Here is a 23,286-nt window from a genome sequence, read left to right as displayed (position 1 = left end):
CTTCTCACTCACTTCTCGTCTTCCCCCCTGCGCTCTTTTCCGCTTTTGTGGCATCTCCTCTGTGTCGCTTTTACTTGTCTCTTCGGCCACCGTCGTCTTGTCTGCTCCTCTTCTCAGTCTATCTTGGTGGCGGTCGCCGGGAGGTGGAGCAGAAAGGCGGTGGCGGTTGTGGCGGTGGAATGGAGAACATAAGCCACCCTCCAATGGAGCAACTCCAAGACTTGGAATACTGTATCGACTCAAATCCTCCTTGGGGTAAGAGATCTCTTTTAACTGTTGCCCTCGCTCTCTTTTGCTTGCCGGGCTGTCATTTTTCTTGCCGTCTGAATCGTTTGCTTTTCCTTTCTCGTTTTGGATGAGTGTTGGTCTTGGCTGTTGTCATTGTCTTGATGAACCGCTTAGGAGATGAGACTGCTCTTTTGTTACTTTGCATTCTGCTGCTTGTGGTATGGGGAACGAGTCGAAGGGTTAAAAAAAGGATCTTTTTTTGTTGGGTCCTACAGTTGTTCGTGGGGAGACGTTGGATGTAGTTCGAGTTTGAAGGGTTTCGGTGGTTCTCTTTGCAATTCTTGCTTGAGGATGTGAGTTTGATCGGGTTGTTTTTGTCCTTTCTCGATGTGGGGTGGCAACTGGTGCCCTTTTTGGTGGTAACTTTTGGGCATCGGTTTCACTACCATCCGGTGGGTAAATCTTCAGCCAACCTCCAAATTTCTGGTTGCCGCTTCTTTGTTGGCGTCGCATGGTGAAAGAACGGATTTGTCTTATGTGATCTTTGTTTTCTGCTGTAGGTTTTCTTCCGTTATCTATGCTTCTTGTGTAAGCACCGCAATTTAAAAAATAGACACTCAGGATTCGTTCAAAAGGTTTGTTTTGTTTATTAGCCAACTTGTTTTCTTCACCCCAGTTGGTTCAGATTGGGAATTGGATGATTCTGATCATTTGTCTTAAGAACTCTGTCCTTGCAAAATCATGTTTGAGTCAACTTTGAAGATCTTTTCCTCGTAGGTTTATGTCATTGTTCAATCAACCATATAAAAATTTCTGGTATGCTCGGTGGTTGTGGTAATTCTTGCTGGTAGAAACCAATGTAGGTTGGTGCAAAACTCTGGTTTTATGGTCACTGAAGTCATAATAGAGCACTGGACAAACAAACCACTTCTTAGTGCTTCCAGATTTTTCTACCACAAAATGGACTTCTTTTCAGACATTTTATTGCTGCCTGTTTGGTTTCAATGCTATTTTATGGCTATGCACTCTGCACAATGCGAAGAGTTATGTTGTCTAGAAGATAGTGGAATCTCTTTGTGCTTCTAGGTTCAAGTATCAGGGCAACAAAATCTACTTGATAGTTTGTGATGAATTTCCGGACCTCATTTGACTTCTCTGCTTCCATTTTCTGCAGATAGATATCGTATCACTTCTTGCTTTGTTTGCACTATATAGTAAGATGCCATTAGGATAACTTGCCCATAATTGAAGGGTTATCTAAGATCTCCTTAAGGTCTTGGAAGAGTCTAGCATGTTTCTCCGCCAGGTATTCTGTATATCTTGTTATCAGTTTCTCTTCTTGAGATACAAGTATAAGATAAGCTTGTTGTTCATCAAAATCTATGGAAAAATTCTGACAGGATTGAATTTTGTCAAGGGGACTATTCACACTGGTGCTTCATTAGTAATGTAGGTGTCCATGTGCTATTCCTCATGAAGGATTATGTAGGAAGCCTGAATCTGATGCATTATAGTATTTTAAGATATATGGCCACATCTTTATCCAAGTTAATTTTGTCACTGAGTAATCTTTGTCCCTGTCAATGACAATTTTGAACCCCCTGTTTATGGTTCTGAGGCGAGGTGCAGGATTTGCAGGTTCATGGTGTTGAGGTCTACTATCATATCATTAATTTTCTATTTACAATTTGTTTTTCTGCTCTCCGTTACCTTCATAGTATCATCATGTTTTTGGTTTGTTAAATATTTGTAGTCTTGATAAAGGGTTATTTGATCTGTAGTAGTGTCCTGAAACTTTGATCTCGAGTGCTCATGTAGCACGTCAATCATTAGGGGAAGCAGCTGAAAAAGAGAGGGAGGAGGTTAATACCAGTATTGTCACTTGGGCATCCTTGTGATACTATTACTCTGTCCTTCCATATGCTCTACCATATGAAACTCTGTACCCTTGTCTGTCACTTTCTTTCTGTCTCTTTGCTATTAGGTTATATGCAAGTATTTAAAAGTGGCCTAGAGCATGCTTTTCTTTCAGTTTTTTAAGGTAATGTGGAGATGATGGTTGCTTCTCTTGCTTTTCCTCTCTAATTTCTTGTTTTGTCCTGTTAATGTTTTGTTTTTATTTTTCATTTCAGTTTTTGTTTTGAGTCACTTTTGTGGATATTTATTTAGGTATTGAAAATTTGGCTAAGATTAGCTACTAATGGTTTTGATTGGTTCGATTTCAACTTTGACCAAGCATAAGCTTGCATGCCTGTTTTCTCTGGACAAGTATAAACTCTTAATTTTTAATCACATCATTCTTTGGCCTCACTAACAGTTATTGATGAATGATAACTTTAACTGGAGACCTATTTATGTGGAAATGTAAACCATGTATCATTCAGCTTACACGTATAACAACAATTTGCTGTTCCTTCTGTTCCAGCATATGTTTCTTATAAGAAGCTATCTTCTTTGTTTATAATAAGCATTTGTCTATGTCTCTTTCCTGCAGTTGAAACCATCTTGTTGGCTTTTCAAAATTACATTCTAATGCTTGGCACCAGTGTGATGATTCCCTCAATGCTTGTTCCACTAATGGGTGGGACTGATGTAAGTTAAAATTCATTTCAGACGGTCAGCTATACAGATATACTTTATCGTGTCAGCAATGGATATTTTACACACTCACTTTGCTGATTGGTGCTTTTCTTATTGACATGCTTTCCTATATTTCTTAGGCTGACAAGATTCGAGTTATACAAACATTGTTGTTTGTATCTGGCATCAACACGCTTTTGCAAGCATTGTTTGGAACACGTTTACCAACCATCGTGGGTGGTTCCTTCTCTTATGTGATACCTATCCTTTATATCATTCGAGACTCATCTTTGCAGCAAATTCCTGATCCACATGAAGTGAGTTCCTATATTCTCTTTTAAGGGCTTTCTAAAGCTTATGACCATATAATACCCCAATCCGATTAATCTCACATCAGATTTGGCTAAGCTTTAAATAGTAAGTTTTTCACTACCCAAGTCCTAAATCACACCCCATTTTGTGGGTACTCCCATGTGGTTTTGGGCTCATATTGTGACAAATATGACATCAGTGCTTAGCCCATAATGTGGGAATAATTGGATTGAGCCATTACAGGTCATCTTCTTTTTCACCATTTACCTAGTTAATCATACATGCTGCTGAGTATTCCATGTGTTCAACTTGCAGAGGTTTTTGCAAACTATGCGAGCCATTCAAGGAGCACTAATCATTGCATCCAGTTTGCAGATAATAATTGGTTATAGTCAGCTTTGGGGGATCTTTTCAAGGTAGTCCTTCATAGCCCAAAGATGTCAGCATTTTTGTTATTTGTATATGTAATTTCCACTGTGTTGCTTTACAGGTTTTTCAGTCCGCTAGGTATGGCACCTGTAATTGGATTGGTTGGCTTGGGACTATTTGATCGAGGTTTCCCTGCTGTATGTCAGTAATACTTTAGCATCATTTTCTCTACAATAAGAGTCACAGTTGTTGTGTAAAAAAAGCTGCATTTAATGAAAAATGTTTTGCTCTTTAGGTAGGAAACTGTGTGGAAATAGGCATTCCAATGCTTTTGATGCTCATTGGGCTGTCACAGGTAGTTTATTTTTTTTGCAAACCTAGGTTTCTTCTTTCTTTTGGCTACTCAATTTGATTAGTTGAGACAATTTTGTAATTTGCAGTATCTGAAGCACTACAGGCCTTTCAGAGACATTCCCATCTTTGAACGCTTTCCAGTTCTCATCTGTGTCACAATCATTTGGATATATTCTCTTATCCTAACAGCAGGTGGTGCATATAACCATAGACCTGCAAGAACTCAAAACAGCTGTCGCACTGATAGGGCAAATCTAATATCATCCGCTCCTTGGTAAAGTTTCACACTACATGCTGCTTGCCCATTTAATCTAACTTTTGGAGTGTGCACCCTTTCTTTTCATGGACTAATTCTTCCAGGTTCAAGTTCCCATATCCTTTGCAATGGGGTGCACCGACTTTTGATGCTGGCCATTCAGTAGCCATGATGGCTGCTGTATTGGTTTCTATCATAGAGGTACAGCTGAATATAATTTCTGTGTTTCTAGGAATATCTTTTAAGTTTCTTTTGCCCAAAACTGCAGTCAACTGGTGCATATAAGGCAGCATCACGCCTAGCTATTGCAACACCTCCTCCTGCTTATGTATTGAGCCGAGGCATTGGTTGGCAGGTCTGATACTTAACTTTGTCTACTTGGATAAATTCTGTTCTTGTTGTGTTCCGGAGCTTGTTATGTTCTAATTTCATTTCATGTCCACATACCCTAATACTTGCACAACAGTTTAGTCTCATGTTCTGAAACAACAAATTTAAATGTATACCAAATCAGATATCTATGCATACACACATATAGGCATGGTTATGTGCATCTATACATATTGGTTAGTTGATAGTTTGCATCATAAATTTTTACGGCTAAGCTTAAAACTTACAATTGATTATAGCAATAGATAGACTGCAGGACAAACTTCTTTGGTAATGGATAAACAAGTCATGTACATGATAGCAAGGTTCGCCGCACTACAGTATATCACTCGGTACGGGCGGTACATACCGGTTCAACAAGGGGTCGATATGGGCGGTACATATCAATTTGTCGGTACACCCCATCGTATTGTGTGTCAATATATCAGTACGTATCTTACCGATGATCGATCGATACATTGGTACGGACCGGTAAGGCGAACCATGCATGATACAGCTTCTTGTTGTATTTTATTTGTAGATGACATTGTTTTAGTTGATGAGATTCTAATAATTTAAAACTGAGTTATGAAAACTAAAGGTTTTAAATTAAATAGGACTGAGATGGAATATGTGAGACCTAATTTTACTAATACTAGGTGTATAATATTATATAGTAAAGTTACATGGGTAAGTTTCAAAAGCAAAAATTTGAAGTATTTTGGATCACTTCAATTAGATGGAGAAATTGATGATGACATGATTTGTAGAGTAAAAACTGGATCATTAAAGTGGAGATGAGTTTCGGGAGTTTGGTATAAACACAATGTACATCTTAAATTAACAGAAAAAGGTATTTAATAATTATCAAGCCAATAATACTTTATGGATTTGAGTGTTGGGTAGTTAAAAAATAACATATAGTAAAAGTTTTGTTGTTGAGATAAGCATGTTAAGGTGAATATGTGATGTTGCCAGAAAAAATAGGAAAAATTATTTTCATTTATAAACAATTAGGTGAAAGCATATCCTAAGAGAATCATTTTTTGTTGTTATAAACATATGCTATGCTGACTTATAGGTGTTGTTAGAAGATGAGAGACAACATGTATTAATGGTACGAGAAGAGGTAAAGAAAGACTTAAGAAGTATGTATGAAAAATAAAAATTATGAATAAAGGTTTTAATGGCTCTTAATTTAATTAAGGATATTACTTTTCAGAGAACTTAATGAGAAAAACAACCTATGTAGCCGAGCTCAAATAATCGAGACATTATGGTTTGTTGTTATTACAGATTGTAGGACAATTATTGAGCGAAGAATGGTTGATCTAGAAAGTCTACAATTGAACATCTAAAGAACGGTTTATATTCTTGTGCATAGAAGTGTTTTTGTGGTCACAGTTGAACACTTTCAGCTGTGTTCAGACGTATTGAGAGCTCCTATGTCAACTAAGAAGCTTGTTTCTGGTACTTTTCTTTTTGTAATTATTTTCCTATAAGTCTTTGAATCTTTTAGTTCTTTCTTTATGTTAGTCCTCATCCCTACATGAGATGCTAAACATTACAATCCATTAATAACTTAACACTTGAGTGTATATACCTCAGACTTGAAATCAGAAGCATCTCTTGTCTTTGAGCTTTAGGTGGTGTAGCATCATTTATTACTTAAACTGAGTTTTGGCTGTCATGATATGCACACATTTGTTTCATAGATCACAAATGTGATATAGTCTTGAGCCTGTCTCTATCCTTTTTTTCTTTCAGCTTTGTAGCTAAATGCTAAAATGCTTTAGCATTCATGCTTCACCACAGGGGATAGGTGTACTGCTGGATGGTCTGTTTGGGACGGGAACAGGCTCTACTGTTTCTGTGTAAGATTTTTTTTTCCTGGCAAAATTCTGCTGCATGTGATAGGGAAACATGAGTTAGATATATGCAGAGTATGCAAAATATTCATGAAAATTATATATACCTATGGCCACAATGTGTTGCATTGCTTCCTGATTTTGGGAGGGACCATACCATAAGTCAGGTGCAATGCCCATGAAAAGGATCCGTGTTGTACATATTGCACAAAATTCCAGCATGTATCTTATATGATTCTAGATAATAATGGCAATGATGATAACACTAGTGAGTCGGGTGCAATGCCTCTGGAAAGGATCTGTGTTGTACTAGTACATATTGCACAAAATTCCAGCATGTATCTTATTTGATTCTAGATAATAATGGCAATGATGATAACACTAGTTTCTGTGCAATTTTAGGGAGAATGTTGGGCTTCTTGGACTTACTAGAGTTGGCAGCCGTAGGGTTGTTCAGATTTCTGCTGGATTCATGATATTCTTTTCCACCTTAGGTATGATTCCTCATACAGTTTCCACGATGCTGGTGTTAATGTTTTTTTCAACATGCAATCAGTTGATGATATTTTGATCTGTTGCTTCAGGGAAATTTGGAGCTGTCTTCGCATCGATTCCATTTCCTATATTTGCTGCATTGTACTGTGTCCTTTTTGGCCTTGTTGGTATGTGTTTTATTTTTCTTGCTGCATGTGTACTTGCTGTCGATATTTCTAATTTCCTTTTTGAAAAATTTGCAGCTTCTGTTGGAATATCATTCCTTCAGTTTACAAATATGAACTCTATGAGAAACCTCATCATCACTGGTCTCTCACTTTTCCTTGGAATATCTGTTCCACAATATTTCAATGATACTCGGGTTTCTTCTGGTCACGCACCTGTAAATACACATGCAGGATGGGTTAGTTATCTTTTAACATCCGTTTGAATTCTCTACAGAATTAGTGAGTATTTTCTACATTAGTCACAGCTTCGTCGCTTGCTCTCTACAATCTGTTTGGTGCGACTTGAAATAAATGAATCAATCAACTATGCTTTAAGATGGCAATCAAAATAACCATTTGACAAGGAAGTGTGGAGGTTTTGTTGCTCAATCTGTTTGTCCTTCTTTTGCTGGCTTGCTAAGCTATCATGTTGTGCGAAGTATTTCCTGGTTGTTTTTCCCGAATTTGAATTTTAGCAATTCCTATGTTAGAAGCAACGTGTTGTCTGATTAAACCATGGATGTCAAATGTTTGGAAAGGCTCTATTGATATAAGATGTTTGTTCTACAAAGATTGCATTGTGTCTTGCTATTCACATACATGTTCTTTTGTTGACACCATAAACCTTTGCTGATTGCAGTTCAATGGGTTCTTGAATACGATATTCCTGTCACCTCCAACCGTCGGGTTGATTGTCAGCATATTTCTCGACAACACGTTGGAAGTTGAGAAGTCCAAGAAGGACAGGGGGATGCCATGGTGGGTAAAATTTAGAACCTTCAGAGGCGACAACCGGAACGAGGAGTTCTATACACTTCCTTTCAATCTCAACAGATTCTTTCCGCCTACCTAGCAGAGGCTCAGATCTTCGGCAAACACTGACCGAGCTACTCCATTTTGATAACAATGCTTGCAGGCATGTTCTTCATCAATTCTAGCGATCGGTGATCCTGCAATCTTTTTGAACAAGTCGAAAAGTTTCGGCCCAGTATCTAACCTTTTTTAGGGTTCCATCTTGATTAGTTGGCACCTTGCTGCTCCACTTACAGCTTGTGCTGCTAGAATCTCTTGTATTTTTCTGTTATATGCTTCTTGTATTAGGCCGACTGGTTCATCTGTGCCATGTAGTTTTGTGGTGTAATAAGACAGCACTGTTTCACACATTTAATTGTTCTTCATTTGTCTATCTTATTATGAGTTTATGAATTGCACAGGAAAAGTCTAAATACTCAACTGTAAACACATTAATATTGAGATGAATAAAGAATTAATTGTTTGGCAAAATCTAACAGAAACTCTTGTTAAATATTACAATAATTCTAAATTATAGTCTCAACTTTTTTCTAATTAAGATGATAAAAATATTGTAACAAATTGGGAGGTTCATGTCAATTTTTTTATTTATCATTTTATAGTGCAATTATTACTCTTATCAGAACAAATACTTTTTTGATCAATATCGAACTTAATATATTTAATCAATAGAAACAAGAGATGTGATCTCAAATAAAAGAACAACAAACCAGAAAAGATACATAAAGTAGAACCCCAAATGAAACTCCACAAAAATATCCTTTTTTACTATAAAAGAAGTAACTAATTATATATTATTCAAAAAGATAAAAGAACCATTACAGTCATCTCCTTCCCACTTTTTACTTATACAATACAAATATCAAAAAATAAAACAAAAGTATTTATAAATAAAAAACTAAGAAATTAAAAGGTAAATATTTTTAAGAAATTATATTTATTTGATTGGGGAGTGATCAGCAGGCCCATGGGCCTCTACTCGGGCCTCATACCACATTTATGACATGGCCTAGAATAAGAATTGCTGACTGCAACAAATAAGATTTCTTTTTACTGTTCTTAGATTAAATCTAAGTGTGAAAGAGGCAGAGAGAGAGAGAGAGAGAGAGAGAGAGAGAGAGATTTTGGCATTCCAAGTCAAGTTATTCACATGGTGGGATGACTTGTGTTTGCTGCTTTTCCCAAATCAAAGTGGAGATGGGACATTTGAATGGAGCAATCCAACCCTAATGCACGGGAAGTGCAGAGGGATTTCCTCCTCTTCTCATGACTCGGTTGTCACGTCTGTGTTTTTATGCGTCTTGTGGTCTAGCAGACGATTGCTTGCTGCAGTCCCAATGAGGTACAAGCCGCCCACATTTGTTGACTTTTGGAGCACCAAAATAATGGTTTGGTGCGTCGGATCATTATTTCCTTCGTACGAATTGTCGAAACATTTTTCTTTCATATTTTCTAAACAATACTTGTATTACGATGATCTTCAAAATATACTCCTGACAATCTTCAAGATGATGTTCATATTCCACGTTTCTATTAGAACGTATCCAGTGAAGTCAATGGAACCAAGTGACTTGGTCCGTAAGTCAACAGTTTCCTGGCATCAACGGAGTCTCGGGATCATTTCCCACCCCACCGGCACTCCCTGGTCAAGAGGAAGAGGAAATATGCATTAGGTATTTGTCCTCCTGTAGATTGCCCGATAGATTACACAGGCCAAACACACGTCAAATGCGACGCTGCACGAATGGTGGAATCTATTACTGTCGAAAGCCATACGTCAGCGTCTTCATTACCACGTGTGAAGATACTCCCTGTCCGAGACTGGGGGCCGTCGGTTCGGGATGGGCCCGCAGGTTTAGAGGTAAGACGTCCCGCTCACGCACAGGAGTTAGTGGTGTGGAACGATCGGGGGCCCGCTGCTCTCTGGGAACGGAACTGGCGGGACCCTCTCGGTGGAAGGTACCAACTCGGGTGTAACGAAGGGCGTGTTGGCCAGGAGGCCGTGCCGTCGAGCACGAGCGATCCCGACGGTCGCGTGTGTCCCTCACACACGAAGCACGTAAACAACACTCAAAGTCAGCACGAATCACGACATCAAACGTGGAGACGACACGTCCGGTCGCCATTCGAGATCCACGGTCCAAACAAGCCCGCGGCGGAGCTCCACCGGAGTCGAGGCCCGCCTGTCGACTCCGGAATCTCCCTTCATCAGCATGGACAGGTGGACCGTTTGCGGGAGGGGCAAATCGTGGTGCGTACGGCCTTCCCGAGAGCGGATCCGAAGCACGCAAGCGCCACCGGCACTTGCGACTGCATTCGCGCGCGATTACGTCGACACTTCTGCCCTTTCTTACTTATTTCCTATTTATTAACTTAATCTCAATTATCACTAATTAAACCATGTGCTAACGAATACGCGTATAATAGCTAAATATATATGTGTAATTAGACGATAAATACTTTCTCGCCCCGTTTCCTCTGCCGTGTCGAATTAAGAGAAGAGCAAAACAGATAGAGATCAAATACACACACATATCTACATCGATATTAAAAGCGAAGAGATAGAGATAGATAGAAAGGGGAAACCAAAGGATTTGATTCGATCTATGCATCCACAGATCTAGATTTTGTCGGAAAGCTCGGCTCCTTCGTCTTCCAATTCGCTATTGGGTGGTGGAGTTGGGCGGAGACGGCGATCGGGCTTTCGCGACTTGCAGGGGAAAAAGCTCTCTGTTTTCCTTTCTTTTCCTCGTTGGTTTTGATATAGTAGGAGAGGGTTTGGGTTTGAAGTTTTGATCCAGACCACCCCGATGCCCAACACCAGGCACAATGCTGTTTCCGATTCCTCCTCGGACGCACCGACCGATCACATTGAAGGTGGTCTCTGATCCTGTTTTGATCCATCTGTTGTTGTTTTCGTTCACCTGTTTGGGATAAAGAGTGCAGATTTTTCCGATCTTGGGACAATGCAAAGAGTGGATTTTGATGGGGTTTGATTGTTCTTGATGGCAGAATCTGTGAGGCATTTAAAGATCGAGGATGGGGATCGTCGGAAGGGCGCTGATGGGCAGCCGAATCCGTATCCTGACCGCCCTGGACAACCTGATTGCAGTTTCTACTTGAGGACCGGCTCATGCAGTTACGGGAGCAAGTGCAAGTATCACCATCCTACCATCGCTGGGCAGGTGGTGAAAGGGAGTGGAGTTGATATGATTTTGATGTTTTAGTTGTGCTTTGCTCTTTTCAGCTTGAACTTTTGCTGCCATCAATGGTGATTCTGAAGATGAACTACTTGGTTAATATTTGAACTCATCCTCTTTTGTAGGGAAATCATTATCGAGGTGAACTCCCGCAAAGAGATGGTCAACCTGATTGCCAGGTACATCGTTTTGCACAAAAGCAAGTTTGGGCATGTTATTATGCTTAGACATCTATTCCACATACCTTACCGGCCTCTGTTCTAGTAAGATATGACTGTTAGTACAAAAATCCGATCTGGTGAAATTATTTTGATCGTTTTTGCCACCATAGAAGCAATGGCATAGCTATATAGCTGGGAGAAGAAAGAGGGCAAGCTCAATACTCCAAGATAGTAATATGGTGAAATCATTTGTGATTGTTTTGCCTCTGTATAGATTGACATATCTACATAGATTGGAGAAGAAACAGGGTACCCCTATGTTCCAAGATAGTTTGTGGTCTTTATTAAGAACTGTCTAACCGGGAACAATTCCTTTCCTGAAAAGAAAATGTGATGAAAGCTCCAATTACTCAATTTTCGGATGTCATAAAGGTGTTTCCTTAAGACTGTAACGTATGTGTTTTATAACTGCTGTGAATCCCTGTTTGCTTCTCTAAACCAGAACATAAGCATGCAAGAAAAGAAGGAAAACCATACAGACTTGGTTCTGCATGTGCCTTTCTTATCAGACAGAAGATAGCTAATATTTGCCAGGATTCAAATGTAATTTCAATAACAGAGATGCTACTAGGACAACTAATGTGTGTAACCATGACATAAATGAGACAAAGAAGCTAAAATGCATTCCTAAGAAAAGCTTTCTGCCCTAGAGTTATTCAGAAGGTTATTTATTTAAAAGGTTTGGAAAGCCAAGAACAAGCACAATGATATGGAAAAACATGAGATATGCTTAAGTCAAACTACTATTTTTTAGAGTGTCTAAGGGTTTCATGATGGAAGACTTTCACACACAGAAATATTATAACTACAAATTTATACATCTTCTATGTTTTGTCTATGACCAGATAACAAATACTTCTAAAAATTTAATTGAAAAAATCACATTAATATCCTAAGATGTAAGAACATCATACAAAACACATATGTTTGAAAATTTTTGGTGGAAAATATCTAATATGTTAAAGAAATAACTATCGGTAACTTCAGAACTACCAAATTTGCTATGGCACTGGAAACTGGAAAGGATGTTTTGTCTGTCATGATTAAAAAAGTAGTACATGAGCATTTGCACCTAAACCTTTGATTTTCCCTTAGTTGGTGATAGCACCACTCGGTAACTTTTCTTAGTAGCCCATGGGCACAGGATGCTAAGAATTAATGAGATCTAACAACGTAACAATGTTCTTGTCAGTGTACTTCATGGCATTTTTCTTTAATTGAATTCTGTTACTGGCATTTGTCTTGCTGAAATTATGCTCTCCAAAGTTATGTTATCTTGATCCTATGAGAAGGGGTAACATGCAACATTTGAATGTAGCTTACCCTATTATGTTTAGAGATCATTCTGCACAAGGATTCCTTGTGAGCAAAATTCACCTCTTTAGGAACCCATAACCCATAGGACACCTTTTAGATCATAGAAGTGGAATTTGATGGACTATAGTCTATCTGTTTAGCTGTTACTTTAAAAACTAAAAGATATAATGATAAAGACAAAGCAGCTGTCGAAGAGTTGGGAAAAACAGTTGTAGAAAATGAGGGACAATTGTTTATTATGGTTTGGATGTGTCCAAATAAGATGTATAAATACACTGGTTTTATGAAATTTAACTTTGTATTGGAAAGGCTCAAGAGATGGGAAGATAAAGATTATTTGAAACTATTACAATGGTGTTTTGCTTTTAGCATAGCTCAATCAAACAAAATGATACATGAAGTCAACCCCAAATAATGAAGAACAATGATACATTCTGAGAATATTTGTATCACAAGAGTTATCTTTTTCTTCTTAATCATCTTGAATTCATATATAACTTTTTGTCCTCGCTCCTGTTAGACCACCACTATAATCCTTATCCAACTTGACATATGCCTTATCATGAATGTAGTTATTTTTTTATGATGAGATAGAATTTTCATGTCTGAAACTCATGTACCCTTTTGATGTTTTGTCAAAATAAACCTTATGACAGATTTGTCTTGTATAGAACTGTTGTGTCAGCATCCATGACACTTAGACATTTCCATGATATAGAAGTTGTTGGCATCTAAATAATCAATAATAAGAAATGAGAAAATTTCCAAAGAATATTCATTTCTTATAATGAGCATAAGATGTCTTTGAGCAATTCTGAGATGTTTGCTCCAATGTGCCTTCTTCTTAAAGAGTATAAGCTTTTCCTATGCTACATGGTGAATTGGTGCTCTTGTTGATTTTTGATCCACAAGACTATACCAATGATGTGCAGATGGACCATGCTTTATAGAGCAAGATATTTTCATTGAATGCAAGAAAATGCAGAACCTTACCTCTTAGTTGAATTCCTGAATTTGTTGCAAAAATGAACAGAAAATGAGTTGACAAATGCTGATTGGTTTTTCCATACCAGATGAACTATGGGAGATCATAACCCGACCATGGGTAGAGTAGAGTAAACTCCAAATTACAGTTTGGACCATCAAGAGATGTCAAGCCATGAACTCATCTCTTACCACTGGATTGGATCTTTCTCAATTAGAAAATTATATATTTATTCTATTAATAAAATCTTGCAATTTTGTGCTCATAAAATTAGTACTTTAAGGTGTCTTAACAAAATCAGCACAAAAAGTGTCTTGCAATTTTTCTTTCAACTGTTTAAGGCAACTTATTTGATTTGGCAGCTTAATACAATTTCCTTTTGAAATAAACCAGCCTATATAGTGTTAAGAAGATGCGGACCTGAAGAATCAATTGCTTTGATTTCTCATTCTTTTTTATCATTAATACATTAGATAACGTATGGTTTAGTGATTCTAATTTGTGCTGACATTTGCTTTGCTTAAATGTGCTATTGCAGTTTTTCATCAAGACAGGAACCTGCAAATTTGGCTCAACCTGTAAATATCACCATCCACAAGATAAGCGTGACACCCAAGTACTTCAGTTAAATGTTTTGAGTCTACCACTGCGAAAGGTGTCGAGATTTATTTTTAATTTTTACCCTGCATATGATGAAATTCAGCATATCTAAATATCTTAGACCATTTGTTCCTTTAATGGGAGGGAGGTTTGTGGTGTCAGGATAAGATTACTCCTTCGTGATCTAGCTGACCAGGTTTGAGTTGCAAAGATAGCCATGCTGCTTGCAGGAATAAGGCTGTGTATACTCAGGCTCTGGATTGGCATGAGCCTTGATTACTAGGCCACCCTTTATTTTCTTTTTAATGGTCTCAAATTCCTCAAATATCTGTTGGAGTTTTCATTTGATCTGGTTTCACAGGATGAAAAATCATGTCCCTACTACATGAGGACTGGAACTTGTAAATTTGGAGTTGCCTGCAAGTTCAATCATCCTCAGCCTGCCAATGTTGGAGCCATGTTTCCTGAATCAGGTCTCCCAATTAATGGATATTATGGATCTTTTGCACCGTCAACAGGACCATCTTTAACAGGTGAACTTCCACCATGGCCTTTCTCAAGGACCACCATGTCTAGTCCTCATATGCAAGGGCTCCAAGGTTTCATGCCACTTATTCAGCCGCACAGCCAAGCCACCATGCCTATGCAGCAAGATTGGAGCACATACATGGTTTGGAATCAGACCTTAAAATCTACTAGATTGTGTGATTTACTACTTGTCTTGTTCAAGCTGCTTGTCAAACCCTAGCTATTTATGATGATACAATGAAGTATTACTGCTCCTCAGCAGATTGAGAGTCTATTTTCCAAAATTATGCTTAGTGACTCTCTTTTTTGTCTGCTAGTATTTTACTAAATATTTCCATAAAGAACTTTCTTTCATTTTTAGCTTATAATTACAGGGCGTTAATGTGTTCTTTTTTAAGTTCAACTTTTGATTACAGGGAATTATATTGAATTATACCTAATAATATATTACACTTTTTCCGGTGAATCCATGTGTTTCAAGTTTTGGCATTCTGATTAAGCTCTTGGCTAAGATTGTCCTAGTCCAACTGACCATGTTGAAAAACACAACTAACTAGATTTTAGGAAATAGCATCTAACAATTCTTGCGACCTTATTTTTTTACCTCTAAGACTGGCCTCATCCATTCTAATCAGCAAAGGTACTTTGTTAATTATCTTTGGTTGACTGTGGCAGCTTTTCAAGATGTTTTTCATTAGATATAGAAAATCTAATGTATGTATATTTGTTGACACATAAATTGCTACCACACCATTGTTTGCAATGTAGACTTTACTTGCTTCTGTACTTCTGTTGTCATTAAGGTTTTAATCTATGATGCATGTATACATCATTTGCTTCCTTTTATATACTGCAGTAGCATCTTTCTGTAGCAACTTTTATAGTATACCAATACTTAAGCATGCTTACTACATCAAGCAGGGCAGTATTCACATTCCCTCTTATAGTGGTCCTAGGCCTAATCATCTATCCAATTTAAAGAACCATGGGCAGCCAGGCTCAACGGCACCAGTTAATTTTCCACACAGACCTGATCAACCAGAATGCCAACACTACATAAGAACAGGGTGCTGCAGATATGGTAGTTCTTGTAAGTACCACCACCCGAAAGAGAGGAACCCACCAGCTGCATGCACTATAGGGCCCTTTGGGCTTCCTCTCAGACCAGTAATTTCTCTTCTTTATCATCTTGGTGCTTAGTATGTTATTTGTTACTATCTGATTGTTTCCTTGTTTTTATGCATGCACTTGTGACTTAATTAATAGGGTGAGCCTGCATGCACATTCTATGCTACATACGGAAGCTGCAAATACGGGGCAGCTTGCAAATTTGATCACCCATATGTGGCTGTGTTCCCTCTGATGGAACAACCACTGGCCTATCCCTATCAAAGGGGTTCAGAATGTACACAGATGACTTCAGACAATCCATCTTGCTGGATGCCAAAAGCACCTGATGAGCTCATGAAACCTGAGAGAATTGGTGAACTGCAGGATTTGGATGACATTGAGCATGATGATCCGTCTACTCCAACTTCTCCATCACATACTGCTCCTCGTTCAGAATCATCATCAATAAATCAATCTGATCACTGTTAGCTTCTCTACATTTTTCATCCATTCTCACCATGGTTCTATAATGGAAATTTTGGCATCTCTGCTTTCTCTATCACTGTATTCTTGCACATGGCTCTCTCGAACAACTGGCCAGTTTGAAGATCTACATGATAGATGATGAAGAAACAGTATATACAAACAAATAGCTGGTTATATGTAATCTAAATTACTTGTTTTGCGGATTGTTATCTGTGTTCTTTGAGAAGAAAACAAATCGGTTAAAGAGTCATGAGGAGAATTTCATGTATTTACTTTGCAGATCAGGACTTTTAGAATAATGTTGAAAAAATGGAAAGATTTATGTTGCAGTTAAGAAAACTGTGAGGTTTGCTTTAGATAACAATTATGTCTGCGAGTGGATAGTTTTATGCTTTGGTTTGGGAAGGAAGCAGGAAGGATGCTTCTGACTTTTGCTCTCTTATACTGCATGTGTTTATGACTCTAATCGGTGAGACCAGACATGATGATAATGCTGAAAGTTATGAGTTTGATGTAAGACTTCGATTAGATTAATTTTCGGTCGGAAATAGATAAGACTAAGATTAGCGTATAAGGGTTTGATGGGTATATTATTGTCAACTTCAAATTAAGCATTTTGATCAATGATTTGAATTCGACAAAGTTGATAGGCTAATTAATCTATCAAGTTCGAGTCGTAGAAAATGATTATTCATGGATGAAGTTAGAGAACTTGTAGAGTTACCACTTGGTTATGCCTTACCGACACTATACTACGATTTAATCTATGCCAAATTGGGTCTTGACAAGGACGTCAAGCTTTTTACTTGTAACATCTCGATTAGTATTACATCCAAAATTGATAAAATTAAGATTGACTTATAAGGGTTTGATGCATATACTTTTATTAATTTTAACTTAGGCATTTCGACTAGTGTATTAGTTGTGACACGACTATTCTCGTTCCATGTCGAGAGTAAGAAAATACTTGAATGAGTTTATAAGAATTATAATATCATTATCTATGTATTTGGTTAATCAATTATAATTGATTTAATACTAGGCATTTCGACTAGTGTATTAGTTGTGACACGACTATTCTCGTTTCATGTTGAGTAAGAAAATACTTGAATGAGTTTATAAGAATTATAATATCATTATCTGTGCATTTGGTTAATCAATTATCATTGATTTAATACTAGGCATTATGAGAGGCTTAAATAGGAAAGTATTATCCTGTAAAGAGGCCACTTGATTGTTAAATTTGATCATAGATTTGCTGGTTTCTCCTTTTTTTTCCTGATAAAACATTTCAGCATAATCAACTTCAAGTTGCGTTGAGTGTGACAGCAACATAAGATGCCCAACCCAACCTTGCAGTTAAGATTAACTGTTGATGAATGATCATGCAAACAAAACGAGTATCCCAAAGATATCAGACAAGTTCTTATCATTGCAAATGAATACAAAACCACAGTGTATGCTATTTGTTTCTACACACATATCGGATACGAATACACGGGTTCTGAACAAGGAAAGTGCGTCAATGGAATGAACACATGACCAAAAGCTGCACTTCAATGGTTTTGGGTCACTCCCACAGATCAGAGTAGCAATATATTGTGTGACAAGCAAATGTAAAGGACGACGATTACAACAAGAGAAGAACAAAAGCCTTACAGATCTGATACGGCAATTAACATGCAAACAACAGTAGCTTAGAACACTAGAATTGTACACACAAATAAAGTCGTACCCAAATATCGTAGGCTCTGCAAGAAGTCCAGACAGAGATAGAAACCTGTACATGCAATATATAAAGCCCCTCAAGCGGCTTTTGATCGAGAGAGGTACGAAATTGAGTCACAAATCAGATTAGGGGTCAAGAATCTACATCGATATACGAGTGGAATCACAAGTAGCTCTACGATATCCCGACTGTCTTCCCAAGAAGCCACAAAAATAGAGTTATTTCAAGCATAAATATGGTATGGAGCCATGCCCGGTCCACTGTGAAGCCAAATATGGTAATCCCTGCTCTGTTGTTCTCCAAATATGTGACTGCAACATAAGAAAAAACAATTTAGAATGATTAACCATGTCACGATAAGACAAGGTTCATATCATCTGCTTAAAGCATTTAGAATTTTTTTGTTTCGAGAGTAAGACTACTTCGGTGCTCACCTAGTGCTTGTCTCTTTTGGAAGGCCATGGTATTCACATGAGTATGTACAATCTTTGTACATATTAATTCATCTATATCACTGGCTTCTTCATCATCTGTGTCAGCATCATTTTCAGGTGATACATGATTGGTGTCAGGAGCAATGGTAGAAGTTGTCTCGAGGTCTACGGCATATGAGTCAATAGTAGCACAGACGTGCCATTTTGCAGCATGGCCTGTGAGTGCTTGAGCTTTGTGTGTGATTTTTGCAGCGCTACGTAAGCATATAAGCAGTCCGGTCACGAGCACAATTGAGCACAACTGCGAATTAGGGGGAAAGGGGAAAATTTAAGTTCAATGATGCTGATTAAAAACTCTGAAGGGGGTAAGAAGCAAATGCTTAAAAATCCCATTTAATAAACAAGCATGTGAGGGTTATCATGGAATTCAAATCATAATTTTTCCTACACAGCAGAAAATAGTGCAAGATTTCTCAGTCCTTATTTCATGATATCTCAATGACAACTTCTGACATCTTGGAAACACTCTGAGATCCAGAGCACACGTTCTGCTTATTCTTGCAATGAACATATATAAAGAAATGTAGATGATATCAAACCATGGACAAAAGATTAGGTTGAGATATACATTGGTACTGTTTGGAAATTCCAGTCAGGAATGCATGGACTAACTATCATTAAAGAATTTGACGATCGACACAAATTATACTACCATGATAGAATCAAGCGAGAACTAAACCATGTCGGAAAATAAGGGCTTCAGTTATAAATCAGATTGGCATTTCGATAAATAAGCAGCAGCGTTTCATGGAAATGACGTTCCTCGAGAAGGAAGAATTTGTAAGATTTAATTAAGGTTCAATCCTATTAGATAGCAAAGACAAGAGGGAATAGGTTTTCTTGTCTCATTTGGTATGTATGTGACAATTCAGAGATGTCGGCCGACCTCATTTTACCTTTGTGACAAACTTTTTTAGTCTATGAAAAGTTGGTCAAATTTCGCATCCTTATATCATATGCTTTTCCAATTTCTATCATCACTTTACTTTGTAGATGCTAATGTAACTTTGTTTCTAGTGTTGTGGACCAAAGTTAAAAGCATTAATCTTGTCAAAGCTTATAAATATATTGTGCCCTTTCCTAAAAGTTTTTAGGATTATTGATCATCCAATCAAAATATAAATCGCGGTATCTGAGCATATCATGAATTTTAATCATGCTATAGTTCACAGTGTTCAATTAAAACTATCTGTGTAATATCTGTTCTTCGTTTGGGTTAATTCTTTAGCTCCAATGCTTAATTCGAAGAAGCAAAATGAGGACTTGGAATGCTCACCGCGAGTTCTCCAGTGTTGAAAAGATTATCGTCGGAGTGTGGCCGGAGAGTCACCAGGGTGGCGGCGAACTGGCTGGCCGTGACCATTATCAACCCTGCCAATATGAACACCCGAAACCTGTGGCTGATTACTTTGAGCTGCCTCCTCAACCGGAGATGCTCTCGCAGCACTGCGTCGACCTCCGATTCCCCTCGGAACACCGCCGCGAAGTCCTCCAACCTCAGGATTTGGAGGTGGCATATGAGCCTAAAGAGCACGCAGGAGAGGAAGAAGCTGGAGATCCGGTAGATCAAGGACGCCAGCTGGAGCGCGCACGAGACGCAGTAGCTCAGCAGGGGGTTCCCCACGAAGGGGATGCGGCCGGCGCCGGAGATGTACCACCAGAGCTTGTAGGCGACCTCGGCAGCGAAGCAGGGGGCGACGAAGCAGGAGAGGAGGCGGAAGGATTGGTTGAGCTCGAAGGTATAGCCGAGGCGGACGCGGTCGGTCTCGCCGGGCAGCTTGTCGAGGAAGAGGAAGCGGCGGAGACCGTAGCTGCGGGTGACGGAGGAGAGGGTAAGGAAGGAGAGGGCGGAGGCGGCAGTGAGGGACAGCTGGACGACGAGGTCGTAAGGACGGCGTTGCGGGCGGAAGGCGAGCACGAAGTGGGACATGGCAGGGACGGCCACGGCGAGCAGGAGAAAAAGGGCCCAGGAGACGGCGGCGCGGTAACCGCTGCCGGACTGGTCGAGGCAGAGCCAGCGGAGACAGGAGCGGAAATTGCGGAGGTCATCGTCGCGGCGCGAAGGGCACCGCGCGTAAGACTCCGAGGTCAGGAGCGGCCGGGCGTCTGCTCCGGCGTCGGCGTGTCGCCCCATCGTCCTGCTCTGCTTCCGGCGCTCGGTCGGGAATCTACGTATGGATGAGGGAAGAAGCAATGGAGGGGATTCACACACAGGTGAGCTGCTTTTGGTTCCCCTTAATTTGGGAAACACACACCATCACAGATTATATAGAAAGATGCATTCTTTGGTGGGTGGCGACGGAACGAGACATTAAGGCATGAATGTGCGCTTGCTTTGGCAACAACCAGTGAGATGTTACCCTATGTTTTCTCTTTTGTTGCCTTGTTGACGACCTTTCTTGGCATGCTTGCTGTTAACTTCCAAGGGGAGAGAGAGAGAGAGAGAGAGAGAGAAGGGACAGCCTTTGGGTGGTAAGACAGCTGGTTAGAGTCCAACCTACGGTAAGACATAATTAATTCATAATGAATCATGTAAAGGAAATCGTATTAGACATTCACATGGATCACATCCATTTTAAGCTAAGAAGGTTATACATTTTCTCTTATTTTTATACATCAAGCTCATGTATGTCATAAAAAAATGTATAATGATAATATAAGTAAACCATAAGATAGAATTGATTAAAGCAGGAGGAATCAAACGTTGGGTCGGAACAAATATGTCAGAAGATTAAACGTCGGGCCGAAGGATCAGTCAACGTGTCGACAGAAGGCTTCGTGTTGTGAATTTAGGTATCGAACCGAAAGATCGGACATTGCACCAAGGAGATCGGAAGTTACGGGAGTCAACATGTCGATTGGACAATACGCCGAAGGAGAGAATGATGCACCGAAGGATCAGACGAAGCATCAGATGAACTAATAATATGTCGGACAACATAAGATTCGCTTATAATCAATTATATTTAGATCGAGTTAGTTTAGAGTCTAGTTGAGTTGATTTAGAATATAATTAGGTCAATTCAATTAAGGGCCAATTGAGCCTATGTTGGAGATATTTTGGGTCAAAGAAATGCCCATTCAGTGACCCAAAAGATGGGTCAAGAGGTGGCACTACCGATGGCTTAGTCTACCAGACATAGTCTCCAAAACTATGTCAGGCGGTAGTACCGTCAGATTGGGCAATGGTACCACCCAGACACGGTCTCCCAAGCGATGATACCATCAAATTGGGCGATGGTATCGCCTAGTGTCAATGTTGTAGGCGGTGGTACCACCCAACACAAGCGGTGGTACCGCTAATATCCCGAAAACCGGAGACGATACACTTTTTGGCTCCAAGTTTGAATCCACTCAGAGCCTATAAGTATCCCTCTCAACCCTGGTCAGATTACACAATAAGAACAAAAATAAGAAAAAATTCTATTATAATCTTGTGAGAGTTCTCCTCTGGTCCAAGGTTGATTTCTGTGTAAGAGATGAGTGAGTGGGGGTGTAAAGGATTTCTCCTGAGCCTGTCAAAAGGAGAATCGAATTGTGAGGGTAATTAATCTTCGCCCATTGAAGGAAGATCATTAGACTTAAAAACCCTAAAATAAAAAAAATAAAAAAAATTATTATAGTAATTTATATAATTTTTTCAATAACAATCAAAACTACTCTGGACAAAAATAAGAAAATCAAGAACCAATCTATTGATTGATCTAAGATTAGTGTTCCAACATACAGCATGAACCGACTATATTAGATAAAATTAATCTAGTTATTTTAATGTACACAAATATTACATAAATATAACTTAGAACTTCCTTATTATTTATTTTCAAAGATATTTACATCAAATTTGAATTATGATTAAGGTAAAAGAAACAACCTTTCTCATCCTATAGCTCTCTCTTCCTTGGATCATTTCTTTCTTCTTTTTTTTTTTGCCTCCTCATGTTATCATTCTACCTCTTTATCTTGTTTCGATTATCATTCTTCTCTACCCCGTTGGCTTCTCATGTCTTCTCTTCCTCAAATCATCCTATTTTTACCATTGATAAATTCTTTCTATAGTCTTCTCCTCTTCCCCTATGAAAGAATAACTTTTGATGACTTTAAAATATCCATTTTGATCTATGAGAAAACCATTTGTTCTTCTATTTCAGTCATGACAACTATATTAAACAAACTATTTATATTCTACTTTCGAATTAAATTAATGTAATTACTTTATAAATATTGTAACATGTTATATATAAAAATTAAAATTATCGATGACAAATAAATGTCCATATGCGATCATTATCCGTGACTACATTAACTAATAGGATGGCACATAAGGAACACAGACAAGTCGGGCGAAAATATCGGCCATGATTTGTTGCTAGTGATCATAATTGAAGGAAGCTTGCAGTGTTTGATGTCCAATTCAATGGTTCTCAAACTCCTCCTTTTTGTCAACCACTCCATCACCCACTCAACAATCTAATCAACAAATATATGTACTTGAAAAGCTTTGATCTTACAAGGGTGGATCAAAGACATTGGAAAGAACACGTAAACGGAACTAAGACTTGAGCTTTATATATAATGAATGGTTTCGATTGTTTGTCGCTACACCGCCAGTGTGCTTGCTTTTGTGGCGATGGGAAGAGAGACGACACGGGGGCGTGTGATGATCGCACAATTCCCAAGAGGATTTGGTGAGATATTCATCAACTGAATCTAATTTTCTTGAAACTAATAATCGCTCTATCGTTTTTTTTGTCTAGAATAATCAA

General features: G+C 38.7%; 3 protein-coding genes across 3 annotated transcripts; 2 read left to right on the top strand and 1 right to left on the bottom strand.

The window, feature by feature from the left end:
- Positions 1-8,205, top strand: LOC135619864 (nucleobase-ascorbate transporter 1-like). The gene is made up of 14 exons (XM_065122286.1): positions 1-255; positions 2,723-2,820; positions 2,949-3,125; positions 3,436-3,536; positions 3,611-3,686; positions 3,785-3,844; positions 3,930-4,117; positions 4,204-4,300; positions 4,368-4,454; positions 6,284-6,342; positions 6,739-6,830; positions 6,921-6,998; positions 7,074-7,234; positions 7,678-8,205. The coding sequence occupies exons 1-14, from the start codon at positions 180-182 to the stop codon at positions 7,888-7,890; spliced, it is 1,563 nt and encodes a 520-aa protein (XP_064978358.1). The 5' UTR covers positions 1-179; the 3' UTR covers positions 7,891-8,205.
- A 2,125-nt stretch (positions 8,206-10,330) lies between these two features.
- LOC135619861 (zinc finger CCCH domain-containing protein 33-like) lies at positions 10,331-16,626 on the top strand. Its single transcript, XM_065122281.1, has 7 exons — positions 10,331-10,727; positions 10,863-11,035; positions 11,176-11,229; positions 14,112-14,228; positions 14,535-14,843; positions 15,623-15,868; positions 15,968-16,626. The coding sequence occupies exons 1-7, from the start codon at positions 10,661-10,663 to the stop codon at positions 16,298-16,300; spliced, it is 1,299 nt and encodes a 432-aa protein (XP_064978353.1). The 5' UTR covers positions 10,331-10,660; the 3' UTR covers positions 16,301-16,626.
- A 1,221-nt stretch (positions 16,627-17,847) lies between these two features.
- Positions 17,848-20,909, bottom strand: LOC135619859 (uncharacterized). The gene is made up of 3 exons (XM_065122280.1): positions 19,797-20,909; positions 18,461-18,761; positions 17,848-18,337 (listed from the first exon to the last, which is right to left on the bottom strand). Exons 1-3 carry the CDS (start codon positions 20,652-20,654, stop codon positions 18,201-18,203), a joined length of 1,296 nt encoding a protein of 431 aa, XP_064978352.1. The 5' UTR covers positions 20,655-20,909; the 3' UTR covers positions 17,848-18,200.
- Positions 20,910-23,286: the final 2,377 nt, after the last annotated feature.

Source organism: Musa acuminata, chromosome BXJ2-8, assembly GCF_036884655.1.
Source record: "Musa acuminata AAA Group cultivar baxijiao chromosome BXJ2-8, Cavendish_Baxijiao_AAA, whole genome shotgun sequence".
In the NCBI taxonomy this organism is placed as follows: Eukaryota; Viridiplantae; Streptophyta; class Magnoliopsida; order Zingiberales; family Musaceae; genus Musa; species Musa acuminata.
The sequence above is the reverse complement of the archived record's forward strand: the minus strand, read 5'-3'. Positions and strand labels throughout refer to the sequence as shown.

Bases quoted from the DNA above. Each gene is read 5' to 3' on its own strand.
- LOC135619864 (XM_065122286.1), top strand. From the start codon at position 180: ATGGAGAACATAAGCCACCCTCCAATGGAGCAACTCCAAGACTTGGAA. The intron at 4,118-4,203 runs GTAAAGTTTCAC...TAATTCTTCCAG, and splicing joins CTAATATCATCCGCTCCTTG to GTTCAAGTTCCCATATCCTT. The intron at 6,999-7,073 runs GTATGTGTTTTA...AAAAATTTGCAG, and splicing joins TGTCCTTTTTGGCCTTGTTG to CTTCTGTTGGAATATCATTC.
- LOC135619861 (XM_065122281.1), top strand. From the start codon at position 10,661: ATGCCCAACACCAGGCACAATGCTGTTTCCGATTCCTCCTCGGACGCA. The intron at 11,036-11,175 runs GTGGTGAAAGGG...CCTCTTTTGTAG, and splicing joins ATCCTACCATCGCTGGGCAG to GGAAATCATTATCGAGGTGA. The intron at 14,229-14,534 runs GTGTCGAGATTT...CTGGTTTCACAG, and splicing joins TGAGTCTACCACTGCGAAAG to GATGAAAAATCATGTCCCTA.
- LOC135619859 (XM_065122280.1), bottom strand. From the start codon at position 20,654: ATGGGGCGACACGCCGACGCCGGAGCAGACGCCCGGCCGCTCCTGACC. The intron at 18,762-19,796 runs GTGAGCATTCCA...CCTAATTCGCAG, and splicing joins TCAACACTGGAGAACTCGCG to TTGTGCTCAATTGTGCTCGT. The intron at 18,338-18,460 runs GTGAGCACCGAA...CTTATGTTGCAG, and splicing joins CCAAAAGAGACAAGCACTAG to TCACATATTTGGAGAACAAC.